This window comes from Pleurodeles waltl, chromosome 4_1, assembly GCF_031143425.1.
Source record: "Pleurodeles waltl isolate 20211129_DDA chromosome 4_1, aPleWal1.hap1.20221129, whole genome shotgun sequence".
Taxonomy (NCBI): domain Eukaryota; kingdom Metazoa; phylum Chordata; class Amphibia; order Caudata; family Salamandridae; genus Pleurodeles; species Pleurodeles waltl.
In genome coordinates, this window is record NC_090442.1 from 740150524 (window position 1) to 740178518 (window position 27995).

Below are 27995 nucleotides of genomic sequence, written 5' to 3' on the forward strand. Positions count from 1 at the left end.
GGGGAATATGGAAAGCTTTCAAAATGTTAAAAGCAAGGAACAAAAGAAAAAGAGAAGAGAAAATAGAGAACAAAATGGTGGAAATATATCGAGAAAAGTCAAAAGGGACTAAAAGAAAAAGGGAATTGACTTAAAGTGCCAAATTACTATACAGAATTTGAATGGAATAAAATTTGTGGGTAGATTTGATGTGATGACATAATTAGTCATCAGAGGAGGGATTGATGACGCAGAAAAAGAAGGTCCGACATATATTCATACATATCGTATAATCAAAACATGTAAGGTAGTGTGATTTTAGTAAAGAAAATAATGTACGAGGGAAATTGTGCCCTCGGGGTAGTTCGCCATCATTGTAAACGAGCTTTATTAATCATGAAGTATTGAAAATGTAGTAATCCGTCATAATCGCAAATGTATGCCATGATTTCTTGTTTGAAAACTGTTTTGCTTAGCTTAAATTTAGTACAGGCTTTGGCCTAGTTGCCTGGTTTCGAATTCTAACTGCGTGGTTTTCCTTGAACTAATGAAACATATATTCTTGCTTGAAGTTGTATTTTTCCAGTAGAGCTGACTGGTACACTTATCTTCAAGGTTTCGTGCTAGGACGGTTTCATCCCCTTTGATACAAGGTCAGTCTCTGCAGGTGCGGACAATGAAGGTACAGATAGTAAAATAATTGGCAACCCATGTTACAACTTGTGTTCCAAGGCTGCAAGGACAGTGTATGCATAAATGAGCGCTAGTAAAAGACAATTTTGATTGGACAATTTGAAGCCAACCTATGAACCCTCCAATGGAAGACCCTGCAGAATTTGGAATGTTTCTTACTTAAACCCACCGGACAAAGAGAAGTCAGCCATTTTCCTCGATGCCAGTTTGAAGCCCGATGCCAGACTCCTTTTTGGACGACACCCTGATGCCCTTTTCTCTATCTGAGAGAAAGAGACTTTAAGAATTCTCACCCTAGAGACTTTAATTTTGATTTGCCCCCGTCTTGCCCATGCAGTAACTTTGCCCTATTCTCCTTGCCGCTGCAAGGAAGCTTGCCCTTAACTTTGCCCCTTTGAAATTTGCCCCATGCTGATCAACTGGTACCTGAAGGACGAAGACTTTTCTTGAATGCTGATTGTATTTGGTAAATATGAAAGGATAAATGTATTATGCATTGTGTTTTTCCTTTTAGATACGAACTGCTATTTTGATAGGGTCCTAGCTAGAAGTTTTCCAAATTTGTGTTGACTAAATTCGTTTTGCATGAAGTCCCACATGCCAATGCTAATTAGAGGTTAGTCGAGGTACTCATTCGATGTATCATGCTAATTTGAAATCTTGTTATGCTGACCAATGTATGCAATTAGTCAAATACAGTTAGTCATATTGGTGATTTGCATTGCGATAACAGAGTGTATCATTATTCAGATTATACATAGATTGCGTTTCTTCCGCCGTTATGGACAGCTAGTAATGTTCATATACATATATCAATTGGTTTTGAGACATATATACATCGTGCTAGCTTTGTTAATATAGGGAAATAAATTCACTAACTTTTAATAAACTGGTGTGGTTATTCATGACTGAAAGGTCATGGTGCGCCGAAATACCAACTGTTATTGATTTCTGATGCGCTATATTGATCTATTAATTGAGTATTGATTACCGATTGTAATAGTTATTGATTATTGATCTGAGTGACTCGACTATTTTAGGATGAGGAGAGCCCGACTCGGTTAAAAGATTCACCGACCTCCAACGTGTCCAGGTACAGGTAATTTATAAGGGCTGGACGCGTTATCATGGTTAAGTGTCACTCAAAGTGTCACAGACAACACATTAAAACATCACACATAAGAACACTGAAAACATGAAAGTGTTACACCCGAACAGACTGAAGACTCGACAGCTATGTAATTATGCATAGCCCCTGTGTGTGAGCATGTGACCTAAGTATTTCTATTGGTGTATGTGAAATAGTAGCTGCATGTATGTTATGTTCCCTATGCATGGCCACCAGCATGTCTGCTAACCTGTGTTCATGAGAGAGAGAGAGAGAGAAACAGAGAGAGAGAGTGTGTGTGTGTGTTTTATTTATTTATGGGTGATCTTTTTACATAGGAGCTTGTACCTTGTGAGTATATCTTTATATGCATCTACTACACAGAAGCTCAAATTATCTGTTTTGTCAGTGCCTACTTTACTTGGCATTACATGGCTAGCCTTGGGTGCTTCTTACCAGACTTTCCGCAGTCAGTTCCGGAAGCTCGTGGGCACTGCAGTATGGATAATCTAGGATGTAGATACTGTAAAAAAAAGAAGCAAAATGCCATCAGAGACATCACTTCCAGGTGCCCTGCAGGCGCACAATGTGAAATTAGCGCTGCCTGTCACTAGGAGATCATCTATCTGCTGGGACATCTTAAGGAAGTGTGGGGCCCCAAGCAAGAACATTGTGGGGCCCCTTGCTATAGGCATGTTTGCATTTATTACCGATTTTCGGCTTATTCATACCATTGCCATCCTAACCAATACTGAATTATAAGTTATACTTTCAGAAACGTTGGCACTGAAAAACAGCCAAAGCTCAATCTGTCTGGTGTCTGCCAGTCAAAAGCACAAAAAAAGCCTGAAACGCATTGATGAAGCCATTTCTTTTTCTGCTTGGACTTAGATTTTTCTGTCTTGGAGCAGCAATATTGTACTGAGAAGTCGGTGTCTAACCGTTTATTCATCCCACTATAGGAAAGACGTGACAAGGAGGACTTGATGGATGTTTAGTGGCCTTGTACATAATATTAACATAAGCCATCTGCATAGTGCTTGAAAATGTTACTTTGGCTGCCAGTTAGGCATAATCACAAATAAATCCACCCTCACAACCAGCATTCTCATTACAACAGAGACAATCAAAGCAATGCATCAAGGGTTTTCACTGTTCCATCGGATGAAACCTGGTAGTTTTCTCCTCAATTCTCTTCTGCTGCCTTGGCCATCCTCGTTTCTTTCTATGTCTGCACTTTCACTAGACGGCAGCCTCTGATTTTGCTAATAAGATTGTTAGCTGGATGGAGACAGAAAGTCAAGAGATTGTTCCAGTGACCCCTGACCTGCCTTAAGGCCAGGCACGACTCCTCGCTTTGGGCGGATCTCCCATTCCCGTCAGCGCCCGTCTGCGCCTGGACCGCGCCCAGTGCCAGGACCCCTGGTCCCCAAGACCACCACGGCCAGCAACGCCATTACACCGCCAGCACCCTCCACGCACTCAACACCGGACGAGCACATGCCTGCTTCCTGGCCTCCCCCAAGCACACCCAGGGACCCTTCACCTGCCGGAACTGCAGCCTTACCAGCCTCGAAATCACCAAACCTCCTGCTGAACCTGACCCCAACTACCTCCGATGCGTCCTACTAAACACCCGCTCCGCATGCAAACACGCCGTTGAACTCTGGGACCTGCTCGACACCGCCACCCCGGACGTCGCCTTCCTGACTGAAACCTGGATGAACGCCTCCTCGGCCACAGACATCACCATATCCAGTTCCGGATGGCCACAAGATCACCCGCAGGGATCGCACCAACGGAATCGAAGGCGGAATCGTGATCGTTCACAAGAACACCGTCAGTGTCACAACCTGTACCGATGACACCCTCAGCACCGCCGAACACCTGCACTTCCAAATCCACACCGACCCCAACACCACCCTCAGGGGAACCCTCATCTACAGACCCCCCGGACCACGGCCTCAGTTCTGCAACTCCACCGCCGACCTCATCAGCAGGCACGCCCTAGCCTCCACCCACTACGTTCTCCTCGGCGACCCGAACTTTCACCTGGAGAATAACGACCCCAACTCCACCACCCTAATCGACAACCTCGCCACCCTCGGACTCAAACAACTCGTCACTACTCCAACACACTCTGCTGGCCACACGCTGGACCCCGTCTTCTCTGCTAGCCCACACGTCACCTTCAGCCACACCACCGAACTCCCATGGAACGACCACCACTGCATCCACTTCACCTTCCATAAACCCACCATGCACCACTGCACCCAAGAGATCCCCCGCCGCAACTGGAGCAAAATCAGCCAAGACCAGCTGAACACCAGCCTCGCCCGAAAACCACCCACGAACCCACCAATCCCGACTTCGCTGCCTGCAACCTCTGGCGCTGGATGGACGACTGCGCCAAACCACTCGCCCCACTCAATAAACCTTCCAACAGAGGTGCCAACAAGAGAGCCAGTTGGTTCACCTCGGACCTTCAAGCTTCCAAGCAAACCTGCCGGAAACTGGAGAGAAAGTGGCTCCTCGAACAGACACCGGACAACCATGGCGCCTTCAAGAATGCCATCCGCAACCACCATCACCTCATTAGATCTGCCAAGAAAACCTCCTTCAAAGACCACCTGGACAACAACGCACACAACAGCAAGGAGCTCTTCAACATCGTGAATGAACTCTCCAACCCCAGCTCCAGCACAAACAACATCCCACCTTCACAAGACCTGTGCAACTCCCTTGCCGCTTTCTTCCACCACAAGATCACAGACATCCATGACAGCTTCAACAACCAGACCACCCCGCCAATCACCGACTCCTCAGACCTTCCACCCACCTTCAACTACGACCCCCTGGTCGTCTGGGCCAACGTGAACGAAGACGACACAATCAAAAGCATGAGCACTATCCACTCTGGATCTCCGTCAGACCCATGCCCGCACCACATCTTTAACAAAGCAAGCGTCACCATCGCACCCCACCTCCGCAAAGTCATCAACATCTCCTTCGAGACCGTGACCAACCCCGAGAGCTAGAAACATGCTGAGATCAAACCCCTACTCAAGAAACCCAAGGTGGACCCGAGAGACCTCAAGAACCTCCGTCCCATCTCCCATCTCCCATTCCCGGCCAAGGTCATCGAGAAGATCGTCAACAGACAACTGACCCACTACCTCGAAGAAAACAACATCCTGGACCCATCCCAGTCAGGGTTCCCGAGCAACCACAGCACCGAAACCGCCCTCATCGCTGCCACCGAAAATATCAGGGCCCTGCTTGACAACGACGAAACCGCGGCCCTCATCCTCCTGGACCTCTTGGCTGCCTTCGATACGTCTGCCAACGCATCCTACGCGCACGCCTCCACAATGCAGGGATCCGGGACAAAGCTCTAGAGTGGACCACTTCCTTCCTCTCTGGCAGAACCCAGAGCGTCCGCCTCCCCGCCTTCTGCTCCAAAGCCTCCAAGATCATCTGCGGCGTTCCCCAAGGATCATCCCTCAGCCCTACACTATTCAACGTCTACATGGCCCCGCTCGACCACGTCGCCCGGCTACACAACCTCAGCATTATCTCCTACACCGACGACACCCAACTGATCCTCTCCCTCACCAAGGACACCCTCACCGCCAAATCCAACCTCCACGAAGGAATAAAGGCTGTCGCCGAATAAATGAGGAACAGCAAACTGAAATTTAAATCAGACAAGACAGAGGTCCTCATCCTCAGCGCCAACCCCTCAGCCTGGGACGACTCCTGGTGGCTGACCGCTCTGGGAGCAGCCCCAACACCCACCAACCAAGCACGCAACCTGGGCGTCATCCTCGACTCAACACTTTCCATGACCAAGCAAGTCAGCGACGTCTCCTCATCCTGCTTCAACACCCTCAAAATGCTCCGCAAAATCCACAGATTGATCCCCACAGATACAAGAAGAACAGTCACCCAAGCCCTCGTCAGCAGCAAACTTGACTACAGAAACGCCCTCTACGCAGGAGCCCCGGCCAAACTCCTCAAACAACTGCAACGCATACAAAACGCCTCCGCACGCCTGATACTTGATGCCCACCGCCACAGCCACCTCACTCCCCTTCTGAGAGACCTACACTGGCTCCCCGTCAACAAAAGGATAACCTTCAAGCTCCTCACCCACGCACAGAAGGCGCTCCACAACACCGGTCCAGCCTACCTCAACAGACGACTCACCTTTTACACACCGCCCCGCCAACTCCGCTCAGCCGACCTCGCCCTTGCCACCGTCCCCTGCATCCGAAGAGCAACTACCGGAGGCAGATCCTTTTCCCACCTCGCCGCCAAGACCTGGAACACCCTTCCCTTGCCCCTAGGACAGACCGAAGACCTGCTGACTTTCAGGAAGCGGCTCAAAACCTGGCTATTTGAGCAGTAGCAGCACCCCCCCCTCCCCTCAGCGCCTTGAGACCCTCGCGGGTGGAAGTGCGCTCTACAAATACAATGATTGATTGATTGATTGATTCCAGTGAAAGTGGTGGAGTGGAGGGGGAAGGGAGGTTTTCATAGAGATGAAGTGAGATCAGTGATGGATGGATTAAGGGCAACAAGAGAAAGGTTAGGTGGCCCGAAAGAATGATACAGAGGTAGAAAATGGAAAAGTAGGATGATGGAGAGGCATAAAGAGACGGGTAAGGTTTTAGAGTGTGACAGAGCACGCTAGAATACGAAGAGCGGTGGCGTACACCAAGAGTTAGGGTAGGGACAGAGAGAGATACGAGTCAGAAAGAGGGTAGGGTTAGAGAGATATGGAGGTAGACAGGTAAAGAGGTGCGGTCGAGACAAGTATAGAGAGGAACAGGGTAGACACTGGTGAATGAGAGACAAGGACCAAATGATACAAGGTGTAGAAAAACATGTAATGCAATGAGAGTAGTGATGCAGCAGGAAATGTACAGGGAGAGTGTTAGAGAGTAGCAAGAGAGATGGAGCGTAAAAAGAAAAGTGTAAAAGAGAAGCAGGGTAGAGAAAAAGAGAGGTGAGCTTGATACAGATGTATGGAGATAGGGTGACTTGGAGAGTTATGAGGTGCAGAGGTAGGTGAGATATATTTATAAGAAGAGGATGAGAGATGTGAGGTGTAGAGGTTGTGATGAAATAGAGGAGATGGAGCAGAAAGATAGAGAGAGATACAAGGGCGATGAAACAGGGACAGACAGCAGAAGTGAAAATGAACTCTGCAGATAAATTGGATCTGCAAGGAAGCAAAGTAAAACTCTGCCTTTTATTGTATTTTCAAACAAAAAGTTTGGAATCCTGCCGGGCCTAGTAATGCACAGTGGGGAAAATACATACACAGGGAGAAGATGATGGTAGAAAACAATTAATCTGGCCAACCTAGCTCATATCATGCTAGAGGTCCTCTTTCTCGCATCTCCATTACTTCTAGGAAAAACGAAAAACGCTTGCACCTCGTTCAATTATTCATAGACTCCTCCATCCTTTGCATAGTCGCAGACATGTTTCAACAACTTCACACGAGTGCAATACATGAATGTGGTGAACCATCAGTGGAAGAACCATTGGTGTCTCTCTAGAACACAGACAGTTCTGGAGCAGCAGTCAGGGAAAAGAGGATTGGCCAGTCATCAGTAAGAAAGTAACAAGGTACCTGAGCCCTCTATGATGTTCCTTGTGACTCAGTAGTGGGTAAAGTGTGTCTGGGTGTTATTTACCAGTCTTTAACGGGACGCATAGGGTCACCCTGTCTCCTTCAACTTCTCTGCTTCCCCCCCATGCATGCCCCTCCTCTACTGGTACCTGCTGTGACTAGATTGAAAACCTACCTGTTCTTAGCACAGATGTACGACATGATGTTCTGGTTGAAGAATTTCAGAATTAGGGGGATGCAGTTGGCGAACACCAGGTGCTGCGAAACGTACTCAAACTAAATCAGAAAAGACAGAGTCACGGACCAGGAAAAATGAGAACCAGTAATTCTCAGACGCAATGCGTCCAGAGTACAAGTTATCTGTTAATTCATAACTTCCGAGCCAGCTGGCCCTCAGCAGAGATATGCAGTCTTCAGTCACCTTACAGATTGTCATGCTCAATGTTATTCACTAGTTTCAACTAAAGAGCATGAAGACTTCTTACCACCAAATAGCATCAGTCGCGTCTCACAGGGGTTACACGGGGCAGGCCAGCGCGCACGGGGTGGGGGGCAGGAGAGAATATTAATAAACTTTAAAAAGTAAATTTAAAAATACAAAAAACTTACCTCCGGTCTGCGCCACGCTGCCGCTCCTCGGTCTCCTCAGCAGGCAGACACAGGATCCCAGCCTGCCCTGCGGCCAAACTGACGCTCAGAGCAGCGTTAGGATTGACTGGGAGCCTGTGTCTGCTCTCTCCAGCCTGGCAAACACAGTGCCGAGCTGGAGACAGCACAGTGCACATGCGTGTTTGGATGTCCCGAAACAGCCAGCCAAACATACATGCGCACTGAGGGGAGTACTCTGTGCACTCCGCTCCATTGCTGTCATCCCCAATGCCCCACCCCCTTTTACTACAAAACGATAATAAACATAGCTTATTATCTTTTTGTAGTAAAAGGTTTGCAGCTGCTGCTGCTGGCGGGGGGCGACGCTCCTTCGCCATAGCTGAGGATCCACCCCTGAATAGAATGCTCATCTATAACGGACAACTGCGTACAAGTTTGGAAATAGACAAAGGATAAGGAGGGGACGCCCCTCTCCTGAGGCTCTTTCTTGCTGAATTTAACACTATCTTCAGCTTCTTCTTTCCATGAGGAAACCACCACTCCTTCAAATCCCATGACTGGAGCAACTAGAGCCGCAGGATTTACGAAATTTAAAATGAATGCAAAGTATTTTTTTTTTTACTTCTTCAGTGCCCTTGCTTAAATGCAAAGGGGAAGCAATGGCTTATGAAGCACCCAGTGTTAAAAAAGACAGAGTATTTATAGCAAAGCTGGAATACTTAAATCTGGAAAAAAATATGCAAATCTCGCGCAGAATAGTGCAAATCACAATTTGCATGTGCTGGTGTGAAATCGATAGGGGCTTGTATAAATCATTTAAATACGACCCTATGCAGTAAATGCATATTAAGAAGTAAATAATGTTGCTTAAACCCTGATTACAGTGACAAATGTATTTTCCTTTTCAAATACAACAATTCTTTCTAAAAGAAGCATACAGCCCATCCGTCTGCATACCTCTTTAATTGCAGTGTAATTCATTTATACATCACGTCATACCCTTGACGAGGCATCAAATCGCTTTTAGGTGATAACTGGCACGCTACTGTGTAGGTTTCTGTCTGAGAAGAGGCATACGCAGCCCCATACAAATCGGATTATAAAAATGGGGTGCTCAGAGCTTCGCAGCCTAGGGCTGGTGGTGATCACACCCATGGTCGGCGGTGACCCACCCCCTCTCACCTGGTAGATGTGGTTTAGCTTGAAGTGCTTCAGCAGGAGCAGCAGCAGGGCCGAGATGCTCTTGACAATGATCTCTTTGTGACGATTGACGTCTATCCCCAGCCTCATGCTGTCCAGCACTGTAATCCTGGTGTTTGGACAAAAAAAATCGAGTTAAAAATATCGGAACACAGAAATGTCAGTAGTTAAATTTTTGACACACAAATATCGCGATGCACAAATATCATTGACAAGAATATCATGTGTTGATGTAATACCGTTTTAAATAATATGATGTCTTTAAAATCGTATTCACTAATTCGGTGGTCAAATATATAATTATTTTAATATGTTTTAGTTGACATATCAATTGTATGTGTTACTGTTTATTTATACGCTATTAATTGTTTTTAAAATATAGCTTGTAAGTTTAAGTAATTGCAAATTTGTATTTACATTTCAATTGTAACTTATTATGTCGTAGCAGGTTGTTGGGTTTGTAGGGGGATAGGGTGAGAAGGTAATTAGGTAATAATTAATTAACAATTATTTAATGCATTTTGTTTAATTATGTGATTGATATTTTTATGTAAATTAAGTAATGTTGATTTATTTTTGTTATATGTTATTTGAAGGCTGCTAGGTGTGTAGGGGTATAGGGTGGGAAGTTAAGTAAAAATAATTAATTGCTAATTAGTTGATTTTTAATTATGTAATTTATAGAATACATATTTATTTTACTTATATTTCAGTTGCAGGCAGGCTGCTAGGCTTGTAGGGTGGGATGGTAAGTACTAATTAACAATTATTAATAGTTAATTATTTAACTGATTTTTAATTATGTAAAATATGGACTATCTATTTGTTTTACTTATATGTTGGTTGCAGAATGCTACGTTTCTAGGGGTATAGGCTATGAAATTAAGTAATAATCAATTAAATATTAATTATTATTTGTAAATTATTTATTTGATTGAATTTTAAACAAATTGTGGAATACGTATTTATTATCAGTATATTTTAGTTTCTGGGTTCTAGGTTTGTGGAGGTGTAGGGTGGGAAGTTAATTAAGTAATAATTAACAATTATTAATTGTGAATTAAATATTTCATATATTATCAATATGTGAGTTATGTGACACTTTTTATGGTTATATTTTAAATGTGGGCTGCTAGAATTGTAGGGTTACAAGGTGGGAAGGTAATTAATAACAGAACAAATATTTATTAATTAATTTTGTTTTATTGAGTAGTAATTCTGTAAATTGATTGTTTTTTTTAGTTTTTAAAATACATATATATTTATATATACTTATGGTAATTCATATTTTTCTATATTTTGTTTAATATTCTTTCTATATTTATGGGGTTACTCATATATGTAATGTGCTTCAAGTGAAGTACTCTTGCTGAGACTGCCGTAGGAGTTGTAAAATTAATTTCTTTGCAGTCCAACACTTTCATACTATTCCACTGTTTGGAGTTGGGAAAATACATTTTACCCCTCCAAAGTCCCACATTTTCCATAATGTTGCACTGTTTGGAGTGGCAATAATAAAATGTACCTCTCTGAAATCCAGTGCTTTCCTTACTGTTGCAGACTTGAGTGAGATTAGTACATTTACCCCTGTGAAGTCCAACACTTTCCCTCCGTTGCTCTGATTGTATTAGAAATACTAAGGGCCTCATTACCACCCTGGCGGTCTTAAGACCACTAGGGCCGGACCACAGTCAATGTCCACCAAGGGAGTTACGAGTCCCTTCTCCGCTGACGATTACATGGCGGTAGCCAAGGCACTTAGCATGGGCAGTGCTGGGGTCCCCCTAGCCAGCCCCGTCGCGATTTTCACTGTCTGCAAAGGTGCACCCTACACACTACAGCATTGCCGCTGGCTCTGTTATGAACCGGCATCAATGTTGTAGGCCATTTCCTGCTGAGCTAGCTGGTGGAAACTCTGTTTTCACCCACTAACCCAGCGGGAAACTCTTAATGGGGCCTGCGGAAGGGGGCCGCACTGGTGGTAACTTGATTGCGGGAGTTTGGCGGATGGCCTTTCCATCAACCAAACTCATAATGACCCCCTAAATCTAACTCCTTCGAAGTACAACATTTTCCTTATTATTGCGGTGACTGGAGTAGAAATAGTAAATCCAATCCCTCTGAAATACAACACTTTCCATACTGTTGAATAAGTTAGAATGAGAATAGTATATTTATAATTTTTACACTTCAATAGTTTTAATAATATAGGTTAAATAAATTTTATAGCATTAATTGTTTTTCATATGTTATATTATTCCCTATTATTTATACAGGATTTGAATGTTTATAGTATTTTTAGAAAATGTATTTTTTTTATTTTGATTTTCAACATTCTATTAATTGTCTACATTAATTCATATATTTTTTCTTATTCAACTGTTGATATTTTTTATGGTTTTAATGTGCATGCAATATATGGTTTATATATATGTATAGTATAACATATTTAATAACATTTATTTTATATCATATTAATTGTAATATTATTTGTAACTTGTTGACGTGAATATATATCTATATATAGATATATATATACATTTTCATATTACTACATTTAAAATATTAAAAATATAATTTAAAAGTAGATATTTTTAGCAACTGTATTTTATATTTATATATGCATAGTAATACAGTTAAAATTGTAAAAGAAATAATATAATGTAAAAAAAATATTTTTAGCAATTATTTTACTATATCTATCTATATATCTATCTATCTACAAACATATATATGTTTTTGTGTATTTATATAACTATATATTTATATATCCTATTAAATATTAGTGGAATATATGTATTTCACATACTAAATGTATATATGTAATTATAATATATATATTTATATATTAAAACATTTAACATTCACTACTTTAAACTGTATTTATATATTTTTTTAAAATCTATATTTTGGTCAATATTCTTTTTCTTACCATTATAGTTTAGGAGGACAGTATTGGGGTAATCAATATTTTCGGCACAATATGTGTGTCAATGATATTTTTGACCAAAATATTGTGTCAGTAATTACTAATACTGAGGGGTCCAACCAAATGGAGACAAAAGTAAACGAATATTCTGAACATTTAACCTACAAAATATAAACCTACAAACTGTGAAAGTAGCAGCTTCTGTGGCATCATTAACAAACTGAGCTATATCATGACTTACTAGCAGCTAAACTACAACTCTGGATTTTTTACCACTGCAAAGACTTTGGGTCTCGTAACGAGGTTGGCGGGCCAACATTCAGCCCGCCAACTCCGTGGAGAGGAGTCTGCTGCGGAGCTGGTGATCTCCCCCCAGGCCAATTACAAGGTTTCCACTGGACTGACCGGTCACCCAGTGGAAACTGTGCAGCAGCATTGACCTCTGCCCAGCACCCTCGGAATACACACTATTTGCTGTAGCAGCCAGTGTGCATTCCGAGGGTGCTGGGCAGGGGCCCCCTGCACTGCTCATAACATGGTTGTGGGCAGTGCAGGGGCCTCCTAGCACTGGACTCCTGATCAGCATGGCGGCGCTGAACTCAGCGCCACCGTGGGCGACCATGACTCCGACCGCTGCCACCCCGCCAGGAACCATGTTCCTCGTGGTGGTCCCCTGCCGGCTCGAACACCAGGGTTGCAATTTGGTGGTCCAACAGCCAGTGTTGCAATTTGGCAGTCCGACTTCCACTACGAGGCTGGTGGTCTTAAGACTGCCAGCCTCGTAATGAGGCCCTTTGTGTCTGTCAATCCTATTGAACGGTAGATCTCCCTCTCTTGCTCAGCTATAATTTTATATTTATATTTACATATTTTGGGAGTGCCTACAGAATTTATACAGAAATGGTTTACAGAAGTGTGGCAAAATCCAGCCATGAGGTGGGCCAATGGTGAACTGAGTACCTTATTCAATAACCACATCCCGAGAACACAACACCAACCTGGACTGCCCACCACATTCCATGACACCACCCTCAATACATTTTACTGATAATCTCACAATATTTTACCCCCAATCCTGCAAAAGGTGGTGAGGTAATCATACATAGCATATATACGAGATTTTCAAGCAACAGTTACATTTATCAGTTAACTCTGGTAAGTCTGTTTTCCACAAGTTGGACAGTATGTGATGACACAGGCACACAGAGGGAGAAGACTGACATTGTAGGAGCTAAAGCAATCATTCTTTTTTTTCCACAGCTAAAAACAACTTTCATTACTCACCTTTCTGTTTCAAATGCCTAAACATGTTTAAGTGAGCCCACAGAAGCTCTAGCCTAGTTATAGTTAGGACCATGTTTCCATAGAAAAAGTATTTTTTGACCCATATCTTTGGCACCATTTGATGAATCTTCATGAAATTTTCCAAAAAAGTGTGCAGGAATTTCTTGTTGTACATGAAAAGTTTCAGGGTGATCCGTCACTCAGGGGTTGAGAAAAAGGGGGGTAAAAAAACATGTGTTTTCCATGTTAATTCCGAATTGGAGTGAACCAGTGGATGGAATTACACCAAATTTGGCAAAAATGTAGCTGTTGGTACGCAGATTATGCTTTCAGTTATTTGGTGTAAACCAGTTCAGTAGTTTTTGATATATTTAAGGAAATCCAAATGTTTATATTGCTGGCCACGATGACTTCACGAATAATCACAAGCTTGTACAGGGAAATGCAGAGCTCTAATTGGCTGCCAACACTTCAACCAGGAAGTGTTGGCAGCCATCCTGGGAATCTGCTTCAGCTAAGTCCCATACAAAAGTAAAACAAATAAGAAAAGAGGTGACGGAGGGACACCCTGATCTCTTAGCTCTGGTGCTGGGGTACCAGAGGAACCCCCCCAGGGCTTAAAAAGCATTTATTTTTTTAAATGTCAGCGCAGGTCCACTGAAATTTAAAAAAAAAAAAAAACAAGTGCATGCTCCGCTTTTGTTTTGTAAACAGCTCATTTATGGGCCAGGTCCCGGGGGGGGGGGAGAGGGGTGGGTTGGGAGGGATTACATTTTGAAGGGGAGGGACCACAAGCCCCCCCCCACAACCTTCCCAGGGCATAGTAGAATGCGAGGGTGTGCCGCTCCTACCTCTCCCTTAGCCCTGGGGACCATCACCTGCCCAGGGCTGTAAACAAATATAATGCAGGGGGCCGCAACCCCGAGGACTGCCACATCCCTGGGGCTACAATAAAAGAGTAAAGGAGGTCTGTTTCTGAGCCCCGGGGAACACCACCTCAACACCTCCTACTTGAAGAAAGAGGAGTTTTCATCTGTTTCTCTGCATGCAGGGGACGACCACCACCTCCCCAGGGACCACTGCCTCCCTGGGGCAATGCTCATTGGATGAGGGCTGCGCGTCTTCCCTTGTGGAGTCAATAATGGCCCTGGGGACCACCACCCCCCAGGGACAGCTCCTACTATGTCCAAGGGTGCCCACCCCTGTGACATAGCTGTTTGCTTTTGCTTGGTGGGAGCCGAGAGCTCCCACCAAGCAAAAGCAAGCAAAGTCCGCTTTCTGACAGCAGGAGTAGTCAAACTGCTCCCGCTGGCAGAAAGTTGAGTTTTCATCTGTTTCCCTGCACGCAAATATGTGTGCAGGGGAACAGATGAAAATATTTCTCCCAGAAGCAGGGAGCTGCTATTTAAAGCAGCTCCCTGCTTCTGGGAGCAATGCTGGCTCCCGCAAGACACAGCAAACCGGGTAGGACCGCGGGGGCCTTAAGGCTCCTTCACAGTCCTATCACTCTCTCTTTCTCTCCCTCTTCCATCCCATATTGGGATGGAAGAAGGAAAGAGAGATGGAGGTTGTCATTCAATGGTACCTCCATGCAATGACTTCAAAGAGTAAGACTAGCCAGATGTTTTGTATGAATGTTATAGTTGCGTTGGGATGCAAAGCAGAACAGAGTCACTTCTGGGCTAATGGTCAAGGTCTTGTGCTGTCACTCGGTAGGCTGAAGGTTCAAATCCTAGTGTCGCTTAGCTGTGTGTTTGTTTTTTTTCTAGTGTTTTTTTAATATCTCATTCTAAGTATATCATTCATCAAAGCCTACAAAACTCTTTATCTCTCTCTCTCTCTGTATCTCAATTTCTCTTTTTCAACCTTTTTCCCACTCACATACCCACTCAGACCCGTATGCACTCACTCACAGACCCAACTCAGACACTCACGTACCCATTCACAGACCAACTCAGACCCTCATGCATCCACTCAGACCCTCACGCACCCAGTCACAGACCCCGAGACCCTCATGCACCCACTCACAGACCCACACAGACACTGACACACCCACTCACAGACCTACTAAGACACTGATGCACCCACTCTCACACCCAGACACTCTCACACCCAGATACACCCTCCCACACCTATTCTCACACAGGCTGCAGGCAACTCCCACTGGGCGGTTTGGGTGGTTATAGAGGTTGGCCACAATGCCTGGCCATGGCCAGACCCTGTGGCCAACCCCTGCTGCCCATGGCCAAAGTCTGTGCGCAGCACCGGGTTGGGTGGTTATAGGGGTTGGCTGCAGGCCCTGTGGCCATCCTCTGCTGTGCATGGCCGAAGGCCATGAGCAGTGCAGGGTTGGGTTGTTATAGGGGTTGGCCACAGGCCAGGCCCTTTGGCCAACCACTGCCGTGCATGGCCTTCCACCATGGCAAGTGGTGGTTGGATTAACGTATAGTAATAAAAATTACTTTATGTTAAAAAAACATAGAATTTCACTGGAAAAAACAAAGGTTGCAGGGACATTATTGTTGGGAAAATAGATTTTTTTAAAACATAGAAATTCACTTAAAAAAACCAAAAGTTACAGGATGTTATAGTTAGGCTCATATTTTAAACGTACAAAACCATAGAAATTAACCTGTTACAGTCAGAGTTATCTCAAGTAACTATCGCCCTTATCATGCGCTGCTAGTTACCCCACAAATCAGGGCAATCATGACACCTTTGATAACATCATTGATAATATCTATGTAATATTTGCAGTAACATTTTTGATGAAACAACTGTGCATGGTAGGGTGCAAGTTACAGTTACATTAGGGCACGAGTTATAGTTATACTTGAGATACTTAACTATAACAGGTGAATTTCTATGGCATACACACACACACACACACACACACACACACACACACATATACATTAGAAGGGCTTTTGGTCAGCTATCTACATCAATTGGTCAGTTCAACTTTCCATCATATTTTGCTTCCACCCACACAGCATACAGCTTGCAGCAATGAAACAGCCAATTTCAGCCATTCTCTTACACTGAGTGACAGCATTTTGCCTGATCACATATGCACACCTAACTAAAATGAAGCACACTGCAGTGGCACGACTGGTGGGCCACTACTTTACTTTGTAACATTTTGTTCTCAATATTTTGTTATTTCTTTTTGTAATCATATATATGTTTAAACTATACTGTTAGAGTACAGTTTTTCGAATTACATCTGCCTTCTAGGAAGCACTCACACTGTTCTATTGAAATAAAAGTATATGTGATTGACATATGCTTTATTTGTATTGCAAGCAAATGGTGACACCACTTAGGTGAAGGCATGTTTTCTTTTTTTATTGTGGTATATGCTTGCAGTAAAATATGAGAAAATCATACCAGGTTGCAAAGGCCAGACCTACTGGCTTTGCAAATTATTGTGGGTGTTGTTTTCAGAGACTCCTAGGAAAGCTCTCAGCTTGTGTATTATTGTCTAGTTCTCTCACATAAAATGAGGCAAATTCCCTTTGAGCATAACCCCACTGATGTAGATTTCCTGTCTTCAATCAGTCACACAGTCCACACCAATGTTACATTTCTCACAGCCAAGTAAGACCATTTCTCTGTAAAACCTCTAGAAAATGTTCCAACCTTGGGTCAATTTCCAGTACATTGTCACTAACACAAAAGAATTGTTCTGTAGTCCTGAAAGCATCTCACACTGGACATCCCTTAAATAAATTACTCATGATCGCAAAAATGTTGCAGTAGAGGCTGACCCGAAGGGCATTGTTCAGAAGCAGAAGTTATTAATGGTGTTATGAGTGACGTTATATGCCTGGAATCATCTTACAACAATACTTGGAAGTACTCAGAGTATAGATCCAAAGTGAGCAACACCCTGACATTGGAAAGCAAAGCTATATCAATGCATTAGAAGGGGCAATGGATGGTGGTCCTTCCATGTCTATTTAGATCATGCAGATACTCTTATTTTTGTGCTGGCTTAATAGTGGTTACTAATTTCGACAACAAACAAAAGGCATCAACTTTACACATGCTGTCCAATTCTTCTTAAGTTGGCCCTTAATGGAAAGTGGCCTATTCCTAAATTTGTGGATATTGGCAATTCCACTCATTTTGGGATTACTTTATGCACCATTCCCTTGTGATAACCCACCTTTTCAAAGAGGACTGACAGTTACTTTTCCTTTTTATGCCTCGTGCATAATTGTCCCTAAGGTTTATTGGCTGTTCTGGGAACTTGGAATCCAAAATGACTTTCTAACATTTTTTGCATTTCAACCATAGACCTAGTTTCCATAGGAAACATTGTTTTTTGACTTTGATATATGTTTGTCACTGTTTGACAAATGTTCATCAAATTTTCAAAAAAAAAGTGTCTTGTTGGATCTTGTTGTGCATGGAAAGATTTGGGTGATCAATCGGGGGCTGAGAATAAAAGGGGGTCAATGGGTTTCCCATGTTAATTCCCACAGGGATTTTGAACAAGACTTCAGCACAAATTGCTGGACGGAATTACCCCAATTTTGGTAGAAAGGCAGTTAGCTCTTGGTCCAGAAAACACACTTTTTGCTATTAGGTGTGAATCCATTCAGTAGTTTTCAAGATATTAAAGTAAAACAACTTTGTATATCTAGGCAGAGCCTAAGCATAGATCTCATGGTGAGAACTCATTGGCTGTCAGCACTTCAACCAGGAAGTGCTGGGAACCAACTTGGGACCAATATATATGATAGAATGCATTGTAGTGAATGGCAGGTTTCGAGGGTCACCAAAAGGAGAAAATATCATTTTAGTTACAATAGTAATCATTTGTTGATGGGACCATACTAGTTTTAGGAATTGTGGTGTGTTATAAGGTGATTCTACCCTGTGAAAAAGCCTTCTGCTGGGATTTCATGAATCATGTTAGAGGGAAAACAGTTTTTTTCATGATTTTCACATAGAGGTTATGAAAGGTGCTCCACAGGCTAAAATAAGAGCATATTTTCTGTAAATTCAGACTATCATTCTCAGCCATATGAGAATGAGGTCTGACGTTATCAGCAGGGGCAGCTCCTTCGCTATGGTGAAGTAGCATCGCCCACAATGGCTGAGCCAGAAGCAGAAAAATAAAACGATAGCCAGTAGTGCAGGGTGGGGCTAGGCCACGGGAGGTGGGAGGGAGAGGACCTACCCCCTCATTTGCCCAGTGTTCCCCTGCCCTCTTGTTTTAATCTCAGACTCCAAGAGGACATGTCCTATACTCTTGGTCGCTCACTCTCAGAAGAGTGCACTGATCATTTCTTTCTGGCCTTCACTAACAACAATTGTTCCTTTGTTGATAGTAAAGCTCTTATGTATCAAAATTGAAACTTCACTGGGCTGTTTGATGTGTAGCTCCATAGTAGGGTATTGCCAGTCTTCTAACCTCACTGACATTCTCATAACCCTACATTGGACCCGTTCTTCCTGGCATTGCTCTCTGCCTTTGAATGTAACACTCCTCCCTATCACAAGGCGTCCGTGAGGGTGAGGTGTCCAGTCTACGGTAAAGTACTGAGCACAGGAGCACTGAAATTCTGCTTTGGTCATTCAGGGATTTCTTGAAAATGACAGCAACTAGGAATTAATTTTAACAGTGAGACAGAAAAAATTATAATTCACAGGCTCCAAAAAATGTTCTTCCCTGTTTTCATGTCAAGGCTGGTTTCAAAGCAGCGTAAACATGTACTGTAGGCCCAAGTGTTTCCTCCTTGTGTGACTCACTGCCAGGCCACCTCTCCCGGGCCTGCATGACTCGGGGTCTTTGTGACAAGTACTGCTGCTTCCCTTGGAAACAAGGACTATGGCGAGATCACTGATCTCCAAAGTACTTGCTTTTCAATTTTTGATTTTGAGGGTGTAACAAAGTCGAGCAATCAAGGCTCACTCTTAGAGGGTGGTGTGTGGTAGAATATCTTGTTTAGGTGGTACACGTGTTCACTCACAATAGACAATGTCCAAGCAGTGTCATTCTTTTTCTTTAAAAACCATGTAAGACTTTTATTACATTGAGGAATATGCGCAGTAACTTCAACACGTTTTATGACGATATCACTTCAGTGAGGAAGTTGTTTTGTGATACTTTGTATTAGTATCTTAAACTAGGGCCATTACATTGTCTGGTAAGAGATACAAAGTTGCTAGCTTAGGGCTCTAACCAAAGACAGCACCGGGAAGTGTGCATCTGCAAGGCCCACAGCTCACTCTTACCCATTCCTTTCAGAAGTGATGGGTATCTCCCTCAGAGGACATTTCTGCTGTTCCCGGGCCTCGTTGCAGGGCAGAGTAGCCCACCTGATCAAGCATGCTTCAGGAAAATCACTGGCTCAGAGGGCCAGCCTGCAGCAGCCAGCGGCTTGGGAACTGCAGCACCTGTGTGAGGATAGGCTCTCGGCATCTCAGCCTGGGCTGGGCTGGAATGCAGGAGTATATTCATTACCTGGGCTGCACAAAAAGCTAGGAGCTCATGGACTGTCCACTGAGCTTGAGAGCTGCCACATTCAACATCCCTGGTCTGGCTGCAGCATGCACCTGAGCTGCTCCACAGTGCAGAGTGAGGAGAAAGTCAGGAGTGGGCGGCTGCAACAGCACTTCTCTCACTGCACCACTTGCATTCTCAGATGCTGGTCCTGGGTCACAGAACCTCCCTTCTCAGTGCTGGGAACGTTAGGTTGGCTCCAGAACAGGCACACTACACCCAAAGCAGTTTAGCATTCTTTTGGGGACACACTAAAATTATATGAAGCGCATGCCATGAAAACATACCTAGTTTGGCAGAACAATTAAAGGAAGAGTAGGTTTTCATGTGTACACTGTTCCAGCAAAGTACAACAGTCTCCGTTGTAGAGTCAATATGAAACCGCCTAGGAAAGCTGCATCACCCAGAAAAGTACACACTAAGTGCTAGTAGTTGTTAAAGTGTATACACTTTGTAGGCAATACGTGATTGGTGTATAAAGGGTTATCAGGACTGAAGTGACCACAGCAGATGATATTGCAAATGATATATTTCCCAACTGACGTATAACTGTGATTTCCGTTCCTTTTGCGTGCAGTATACTACTTTTTACAGCACATTTATCTCGCGGCTCAGCCTAGTAATATGTGTTTAATCAGCTGGTTTGTTCATAGCTGTGAATCCGATGCCACAGAGGAAACACTAATTAATTAGAGCTCCCCACATACTCCCTGTAGTAATGAGACCATTTTTAATATTCCTTCACACTTGAAGAAATCAAAGTATGTGTCAGTCAATCTGCCATACTGCTATGCAGCATACAAGCTGGTCCTAAGTTCTAAATGTTGCTTTTCTTAGCAGCCAGAGAAAGCCTCAATTGAGGGGGCCCTCATATCAAGTGTCACTCATACATCCAATCTTTGAGAGTTCCCTCTGCTCTTCTAGTGCCAGCTCCTTAGTGTACTTACGGCATCTCCTCGGGTAACACATCAGCCAGGATGTTGATGGAGTCAGTCTTTGCTTTAGAGGTCGGGGCAGCAGCTAGAAGGATCTTCAGGAGAGCAATCTGTGCAGGGGGAGCAGAGACATGACAAGACATACAAGGAAAATCCAATGACATACCAAAATCATGGGGCTGCAGAAGTCACATATATCATTACCAAGTTAATGTCTTGGTCAATGCTCCAGTAATTGGCCAGTTTCTCTGAACAGTGCCCAGCTCAGAAATTATAGTGCCTACACGTTTAGGCCCATAAGTGCCCTATAGAAGCCTTCAGCAGGGCTTCAGTAGACCTATAAAAATATAAATGAGGTTGTACTGTTCCATGGTTGGAATATCTGCAGTGTCAATACCAGGTGGCCCAAAAATCTGTAATCCAAACTGTGAACAAATTACTTAGCTTCTGCCAGAGAAAAAGTTAAACTGCTCAAATTATTCCTAAATATTTTTAAGCCAAATAAATATAATTGCTTCTGATAGCTCTTGGTTTATTTTTCTGCTGTGAAGGACAACGGTTTTAGTGTTCAAAATGGTAGACAATAGCACTGTTTTAAAAAACAACTTAACATCTGGCTATTAATTAGCATATGTATTCCAACATAAGTATGTTTTCTTTGTGGAGAGGATCCCCAGGATTCTTTGGGAGGGGCAATAGAAAGGATTTTACAAAATATCCATATAGACCTACCATGTATTGAGGGAGGTTGTACAGCATGGTTCGATAAAGAACCTCGCAGGGGGTCTCTTGAACATTCTCCTCTCCCTGCAAAGTGATAAAAACAACACAAAAATAACATGAGATTATCAGTTACAATCTACCACAAGTACTGCCATTCATCATTCTGCTATTGATGAGTTAAGCCACATAGCAATAGGTTATTAGAGACAAGTCAATCATCATCAACACGGTACACAAGCACCACCTATTCTCCAAAACGTGTTGTTGATGCAGTGACTCATTAAAGCACACAATGAAGTACTTTAATGTTGCAACAATAGCATGAAATGTTTTGTAATCTCCACATGACTCACAACAGAGACTTTAAGCTGCCCTCCGCCATTTCCCTCAATTTACGACCAAGAGGGGCACCTTCAACAAACTTCTTCATGGGCTATTAATAGAGACGACCATGAGTTCTACAGCACAGCCCCAGTCTCCTTCCCACAGAGACCCCATGGTCTCCTTCACAACCCCTCTATAGTCCTCCCCACCGAGCCCCCCGCCCCCAGTATCTTCTCCACAAAGCCCTCAATGTCCCCTCCACAGAGCACTTACTTTAATCTCTGCAGAGACCACTGTGCCCCTCATCCACAGAGAACCCACTGTCTCCTCCACAGAGATTCAAGTGCTCCCCTCCAAAAAGCCCTTGTGTACCCATCACAGAAATCCCTGCTACTCCTCCACGGAGAGCCTATGGTGCCCTTCACAGAGTTCCCATCACCTCTACAGAGATAAAAGAAAATAAACAGAAAGGGTTATGTGGAAAAAAAATAAAACTCATTTGTTGGGATTGTCATACAATTTCTACAAATAACAGAGAATCAGCTGCACAAAGAGACAACAGAGGAGTTGGTGCATAGGTGGGCGTAGGCAAAGGGAGCCCAGATGAAGTTTAACTTGATTGAAGTGCATCATTTCAACAGAGGGTTCCTAACCAAACAGCCTTACCAAAGACATTGGGCAACTCTCCAGGTCCTCTTCATTGCGTATCTGCACATCTGCCACTGACACATACTTGTACTGGAGGAGAAAAAAAGAACACCAACTGGACACAGTTAGCACACAAACATTAGGCAGCATGTCCAATCTAGTACAAGTCCACACACCACCCTGCACATAGACTCCTATTGAGCATGGGGGCCACACATACAGGCCATCATGGCTCAAAGGGTGACTTCTATGTCTCATCCGGAATTAAAACAAGAGAAGAACAATACCTACAAGTAAAGTATGGGTGGGAAGTAAAACAAGTGATGGGACAAAATTGAAGAGACTTCAGACAAATCTAAGCAAGGTTAAAGAACTGGCATCCCACACCACAGATGGCATGAAGTATCTTGAACACTAGTAATCAATAACATCCCTGGTTTGACACCAGTCCATTTAAGACTTGATGATGCATGTCCCACCAAACTTGCCAGAAAAAGTCAAAAATCGCAACAGCCACGGAATTGGGAGCTTTGCTCCGGGAACAAGACACTGGAAAGGAACATCAGAAAGTCCTAAGTCTGTGTTCAGAGAAGCTATGGTTTAAAGCAAGCACAACTATGATTACAGTCTCTGGACTGTTTGGAATCTTGCTTTATCATTCTGGAGATGTTGCCTCCTCAACAAAGAACATCACACAACACCAGGATTAGAAAATAACGTTTGTATTAGTGGCACAACCTACTTTTTGCATCTCTCCAATGTTACACCCTTCTTTCTCTTACTCTTCTCATCAGGACTGATTCTGTTGCAAAGTTACAAAAAGTGACTGCTATAGGTACCACTAGCAGTGGGGTGGAGGTTTGTCTCTGGACTAGTTAAGCATAGCCCCATTGCAAGTAAGAAACAAGAGTTTCACTTTCATTAGGGTGTCACAAAATGTTGCACTGTTTCTGCTTTGTGTGGCCATGTCACTCTTTTAGGTCATATATTCAAGACTGTGAGATGGCTCAACCAAATGCTTTCTTCCCTAGCTGAGACCTGTTCCTGCATGGGACAACTACTGAGAAGTTGGTGGCAGGGATCATTAAACTGTGTCAAATGGCCATAAGAGTTGGGCCGTTAAACAATCAGCAGATGCATTCTGAATCAGAACCACAACTAAAACAGAAGACATGACTTAGGCTCTATACTTTTGAAGTTACCTGCTTTAAGGTCTTGACACTTTCATGGATGGGCCGGGGTAACCCAATTAAAGTATCTGTGTCACTGCAATTAAAATAAAAGCAGAAATCAGATGAAAACAACGACAGACAAGAATATTGTAGCGAGAACTGTACCAACCTATACTCGACTGGATGAGTTACAGTGGCGGACATCAGTACTCAATATATTTATCAGTATAGTTACTTGTTTGGATGTGGTAGTTACAATTTTATAGTGTGCATCTAGTTTTGTTTCACTCCTCAATCAAACTTCAGAAAAAATAATGTAACATTCTGAACAGATATTATTGATTGTCTGACCACCCACTGCATTCTCCAATAATGCATGACTTCAAGGGCCATCTTCTTCTCTTAAAATGTTCCTCAAGACATCCTGACCATTATCCAAAAATAAAGGCCATTTGACAGGAATAGCTTTGCCATCCCTAGTAAAGCATGATACTAGGACAGCAAAACAATTGACAGTTGGACATGGCTGACTCAATCTTTACTACATGGAAATTCATTGGCTAACATTCCACTACATGATCTTAATGCTCCTGCAATATTACCGAAAGGGGATAAACCATATACAATATAGCCACTGCTCCACCCCAAAAGTTGCAGTCCTGTCTGAACTGATGGTCCATGCGCCTCTGAACACAAGGTACTACAAACATGTACGGCCATTTTAGGAAAAGAGTGTCAAGGGCCCTTGTTTGGGCACAACCTTCTCACAGGGAGATTCACTATGACAAACCCTTGAGCTGCTGTTCTTTGTCATTTCTCAGAGAGATCGGATGCCCTTCAAGGATGTCCTAGTGTACCAACGCTGGACTCACAAAACCTAAGACAATGTTTTCTTGTTTCTTTTTCTGTGAGAGGCCAACATTATGTTGGAGTCACTGTGAGGCTGGATTTAGTGCCTGCAGTTTGTGCATTTGCAAATACTATCTTGATCACCTAATAATTTCTGGGAGGAAAAAAAGAACGGGTAATCTCTAACCCAACAGTTTGAACGTGTCCCCTAGTTGTCAGTGACACCTTTGTGTGACTTGCGGATCTCCAGCTCCAGCCCTGGCAGAGTGGGCTCAGCCTTTCATTATTTCAAGGTTGATAAAAGAAGGGCCATTTAGCTTTGTGTAAATTTCAGGATCTCTGAAGAATGGTTTTCCTCTCTGAGCCAACAAATGCAAAGACCAAGATCCCACTTCACCAGAAGAGACCCGTGTATGGGTGGCGTGATGGGTGCGCATGGGGGAGGAGGTGGAGGAGGAGAGATTCACGGGGAGGAGGGGGTCATGCAAGCTACTTGCACAGCACAATGGCTCGAGTCACCCTAATTTGATATGAAAGGCTACTGTTCACTTTAGAAGATTACAGTTTTGACCTCTTCTCCACAGTTATTTTGAAATAACCCCTTTTTTAATTATGCCTTGCATTTCAGTTGCTGTTAACTATTGAACTGCTACCTAATAATTAAAAGTTTCACTGACCCTGAATGATTTAAATCGTGTATACACAATGACAGGTGAGCCACACCCTCAAGCCGCTCTAGTCTGCCTATTTCTGTGCATTTCGGTGCCTAATGTACAGGGGCATAGCTTAAGAGGGGAGGGGTGTTTGGGATGTGACTCCCCCCTACCCCCAAATAAATGCATTTGTGGCTTGATGGTTAGGCCTGGGGGGGGCCAACATCAGGTCTGTTATGTATGTCTGTGTTGGTTTTCTTACTTTCTTCGTTCAGAAATGTGAGATTCACACCCCTTGAATCTCAAAGACTAAGCTACACCCCTGCTAATGTAACGCGAGAGGCTTCACTTAATCTCCATCATTTTCTTTGCTCTAGCACCCGTCCCTTCCTGTATTTGTTCCTTGCTTTTTTTACTATTGTTAATTCTGTTCAGCCCATTCCAACTGGTGTGGGGGTTCCAAGCATTTCCACCCCTTTTTTAAATAAATAAATAAGAATGTTTTTATGTTACTTATAAACATCCTACCTCCCACCCCTTACCTCAAAGACCCTCTTTCTAGAAGCACACCTCCATTGCTTTATATGTACCCCAAGGATACTTAAAAGTCTCCTTTGTACCCCTCTTTCCTCCGCACTTACAGACTATAGACATGTAGATCCTGGCATCTCCCTTCATTACACTTCTGAAGGGGTAGGTGTCATGTCAGTGGAAAGGCCCAGTAGACTTTGTAGTACTAACTGATCTTTTACCTGAGATATCACTCACGACAGAACATTGCAAAGATTTTCAGTGCTCAAGGCAAAATAGAATTTTGCTCTTTGGAGTTCTCTCTATCCCTTAAAAAGGTGTGTTTTGGTTGCGCTACAAAGTGGCACCACATGGTTGATGCCTTACATTATGGAAGCACTTGCTTATTTCCTAGTGGTTCATTTGTAGGCCTGGACCAAGAACCTGTCTTTAAATCCCACCATCCCCCTTTGACTAAATTGTATGATTCTAGACCAGTGATACTCAAAGTACGGCCGACGGCAGCAAGCAGCCCTTCTGACCTTTAGATGCAGCACATTGGTCAACAGCAGCACCTTGGGCTGCTTTTTACTTGAATCAGCACTGACATAAAGTTAAATAAACGGGCAAGCATTTGTTTTCAGGGCCATTGAAGGTACAGAAAGGAAGTAACTACGGTTTCCTGCACCACTTAACTTAGAAACACATTCTATTTTAAAGACATCTTGCACAAATGTATGAAAAGTTGATAAAGTAAATTCCGAATTCAAAAAGTGAATTTCATGGAGAACCGTTTCACCTCAGTACATCAGATTATATCAGTGCATTGAGAAGTGTTTTCATTTCTAAAATGATATGTTTTTTAACATGAATTTAAGAAACCTTAATGGTTCCTTCCACCCACACTGATAACCGTGAACTAACAAGAGGCAAGTCACTTGTTTTGTGCACTCTTGGGATGGCCAGGGTTGCTGTTATACATGGATAACATCATAGTTATTTAAATCATACACATCACAAGGGTTGTACAGCGCAGATCTTAAAGTTATATGTTTCAATGTCATCTTCTATGTGATAATGAAGCAAAAGTAGGGAAAGTGAAATGAAACAATGAAACCGTTTCCTAGAAATACACAAGTTTGTCTCACAGGGAGGCCAGGATTGATTTTTCTAGTTTCACATTGTGCAATGCAGCCACTAGATGTACATGCTTCACTTCTCCCACAACCACCTTACAATCACCAACCCTCCATCTCCCTCCCGCTACCCTGCTGGCATCAATGGGGCCCTCAATCACACCACAGAGCAAACTTTTTGGCCCTTGGCAAAATGTTTGCGGGTACCCATGTTCTAGACAAACCGCCTGATCACTAAGGGCCGCATTTCAATGTGTACCAAACACCGTCAGTGTCCAGAGTTGTTTTAGTATGCAGAATGTTCTATACAGGAAATTTCATTCCCACAATTCAGTCCTACCTCTCTCAATGTAGGTCTACATGAAGTGTACAATACTAAAAACTCAATGTTTTGCACAAACAACAAAAGAATGTGTTGCAAAATATATTACAAAAAATAGGCACAAAAAAGAACATTTCTGAAAAACGAAGAACGCATAAAAGCCATTAAGGAGGTTAACTTCAACTACAGTAATCCAGCACTTGGCTCACTTCTGTAAATCGGCAAATCTTATAAAAAAAATATCATTAATAAAAAGTAAATGCATCAATAAAATAACTCATCTTGACGCACTGGTACTTACTGCCCGAGAGTAAATCCAATAAATTTGTTCCGACTGGATTCCAGGAAGTTTTCAATGTCTCTCTCCCTAATCATGCAGGAAAGAAGAAAAACAACAGAGTTCAATAATGTATATATAAAAAGCACAACACTTAACGCAGCTCTCATATGTACCACTAACAAACAAACCCACCTCTGTCCCCCCAAAGCGTCTTCTACGTGGATATCCCTCTAAATTACCACTACTGAGACCCCTGCTGCAGTTACCATCTCTTCAGCCGAAAACAGACACTGCAAATTGATGCCAGGCGAACATTTCGGAAAATGAACCCCACAAAAAAAGAGAAAGGTTAGACAAAAGCCACTCAAATTATGCAGCTTGACTGACTAAAATATATAACAAAAAGGCCAAATTAGGTGGCATTCAGGAGGTTCTGTGGCAGTGCTATATCGTTGTGTTGTCATTTTAACAAAACACATT

The 27995-nt window shown here is 43.2% G+C and overlaps 1 protein-coding gene across 2 annotated transcripts in view; it reads right to left on the reverse strand.

The window, feature by feature from the left end:
* Window positions 1–27995, reverse strand: part of STRIP2 (striatin interacting protein 2) — a 171891-nt gene that overhangs the window by 54550 nt on the left and 89346 nt on the right. For both annotated transcript variants that reach the window (XM_069229349.1, XM_069229348.1), the window contains exons 11-18: window positions 27537–27602; window positions 23796–23859; window positions 22612–22683; window positions 21631–21705; window positions 20911–21008; window positions 9216–9342; window positions 7600–7700; window positions 2237–2303 (exon numbers count right to left, since the gene is read on the reverse strand). In XM_069229349.1, coding sequence (XP_069085450.1) covers window positions 2237–2303; window positions 7600–7700; window positions 9216–9342; window positions 20911–21008; window positions 21631–21705; window positions 22612–22683; window positions 23796–23859; window positions 27537–27602 — 670 coding nt within the window. The remainder of the gene's footprint in view (window positions 1–2236; window positions 2304–7599; window positions 7701–9215; window positions 9343–20910; window positions 21009–21630; window positions 21706–22611; window positions 22684–23795; window positions 23860–27536; window positions 27603–27995) is intronic.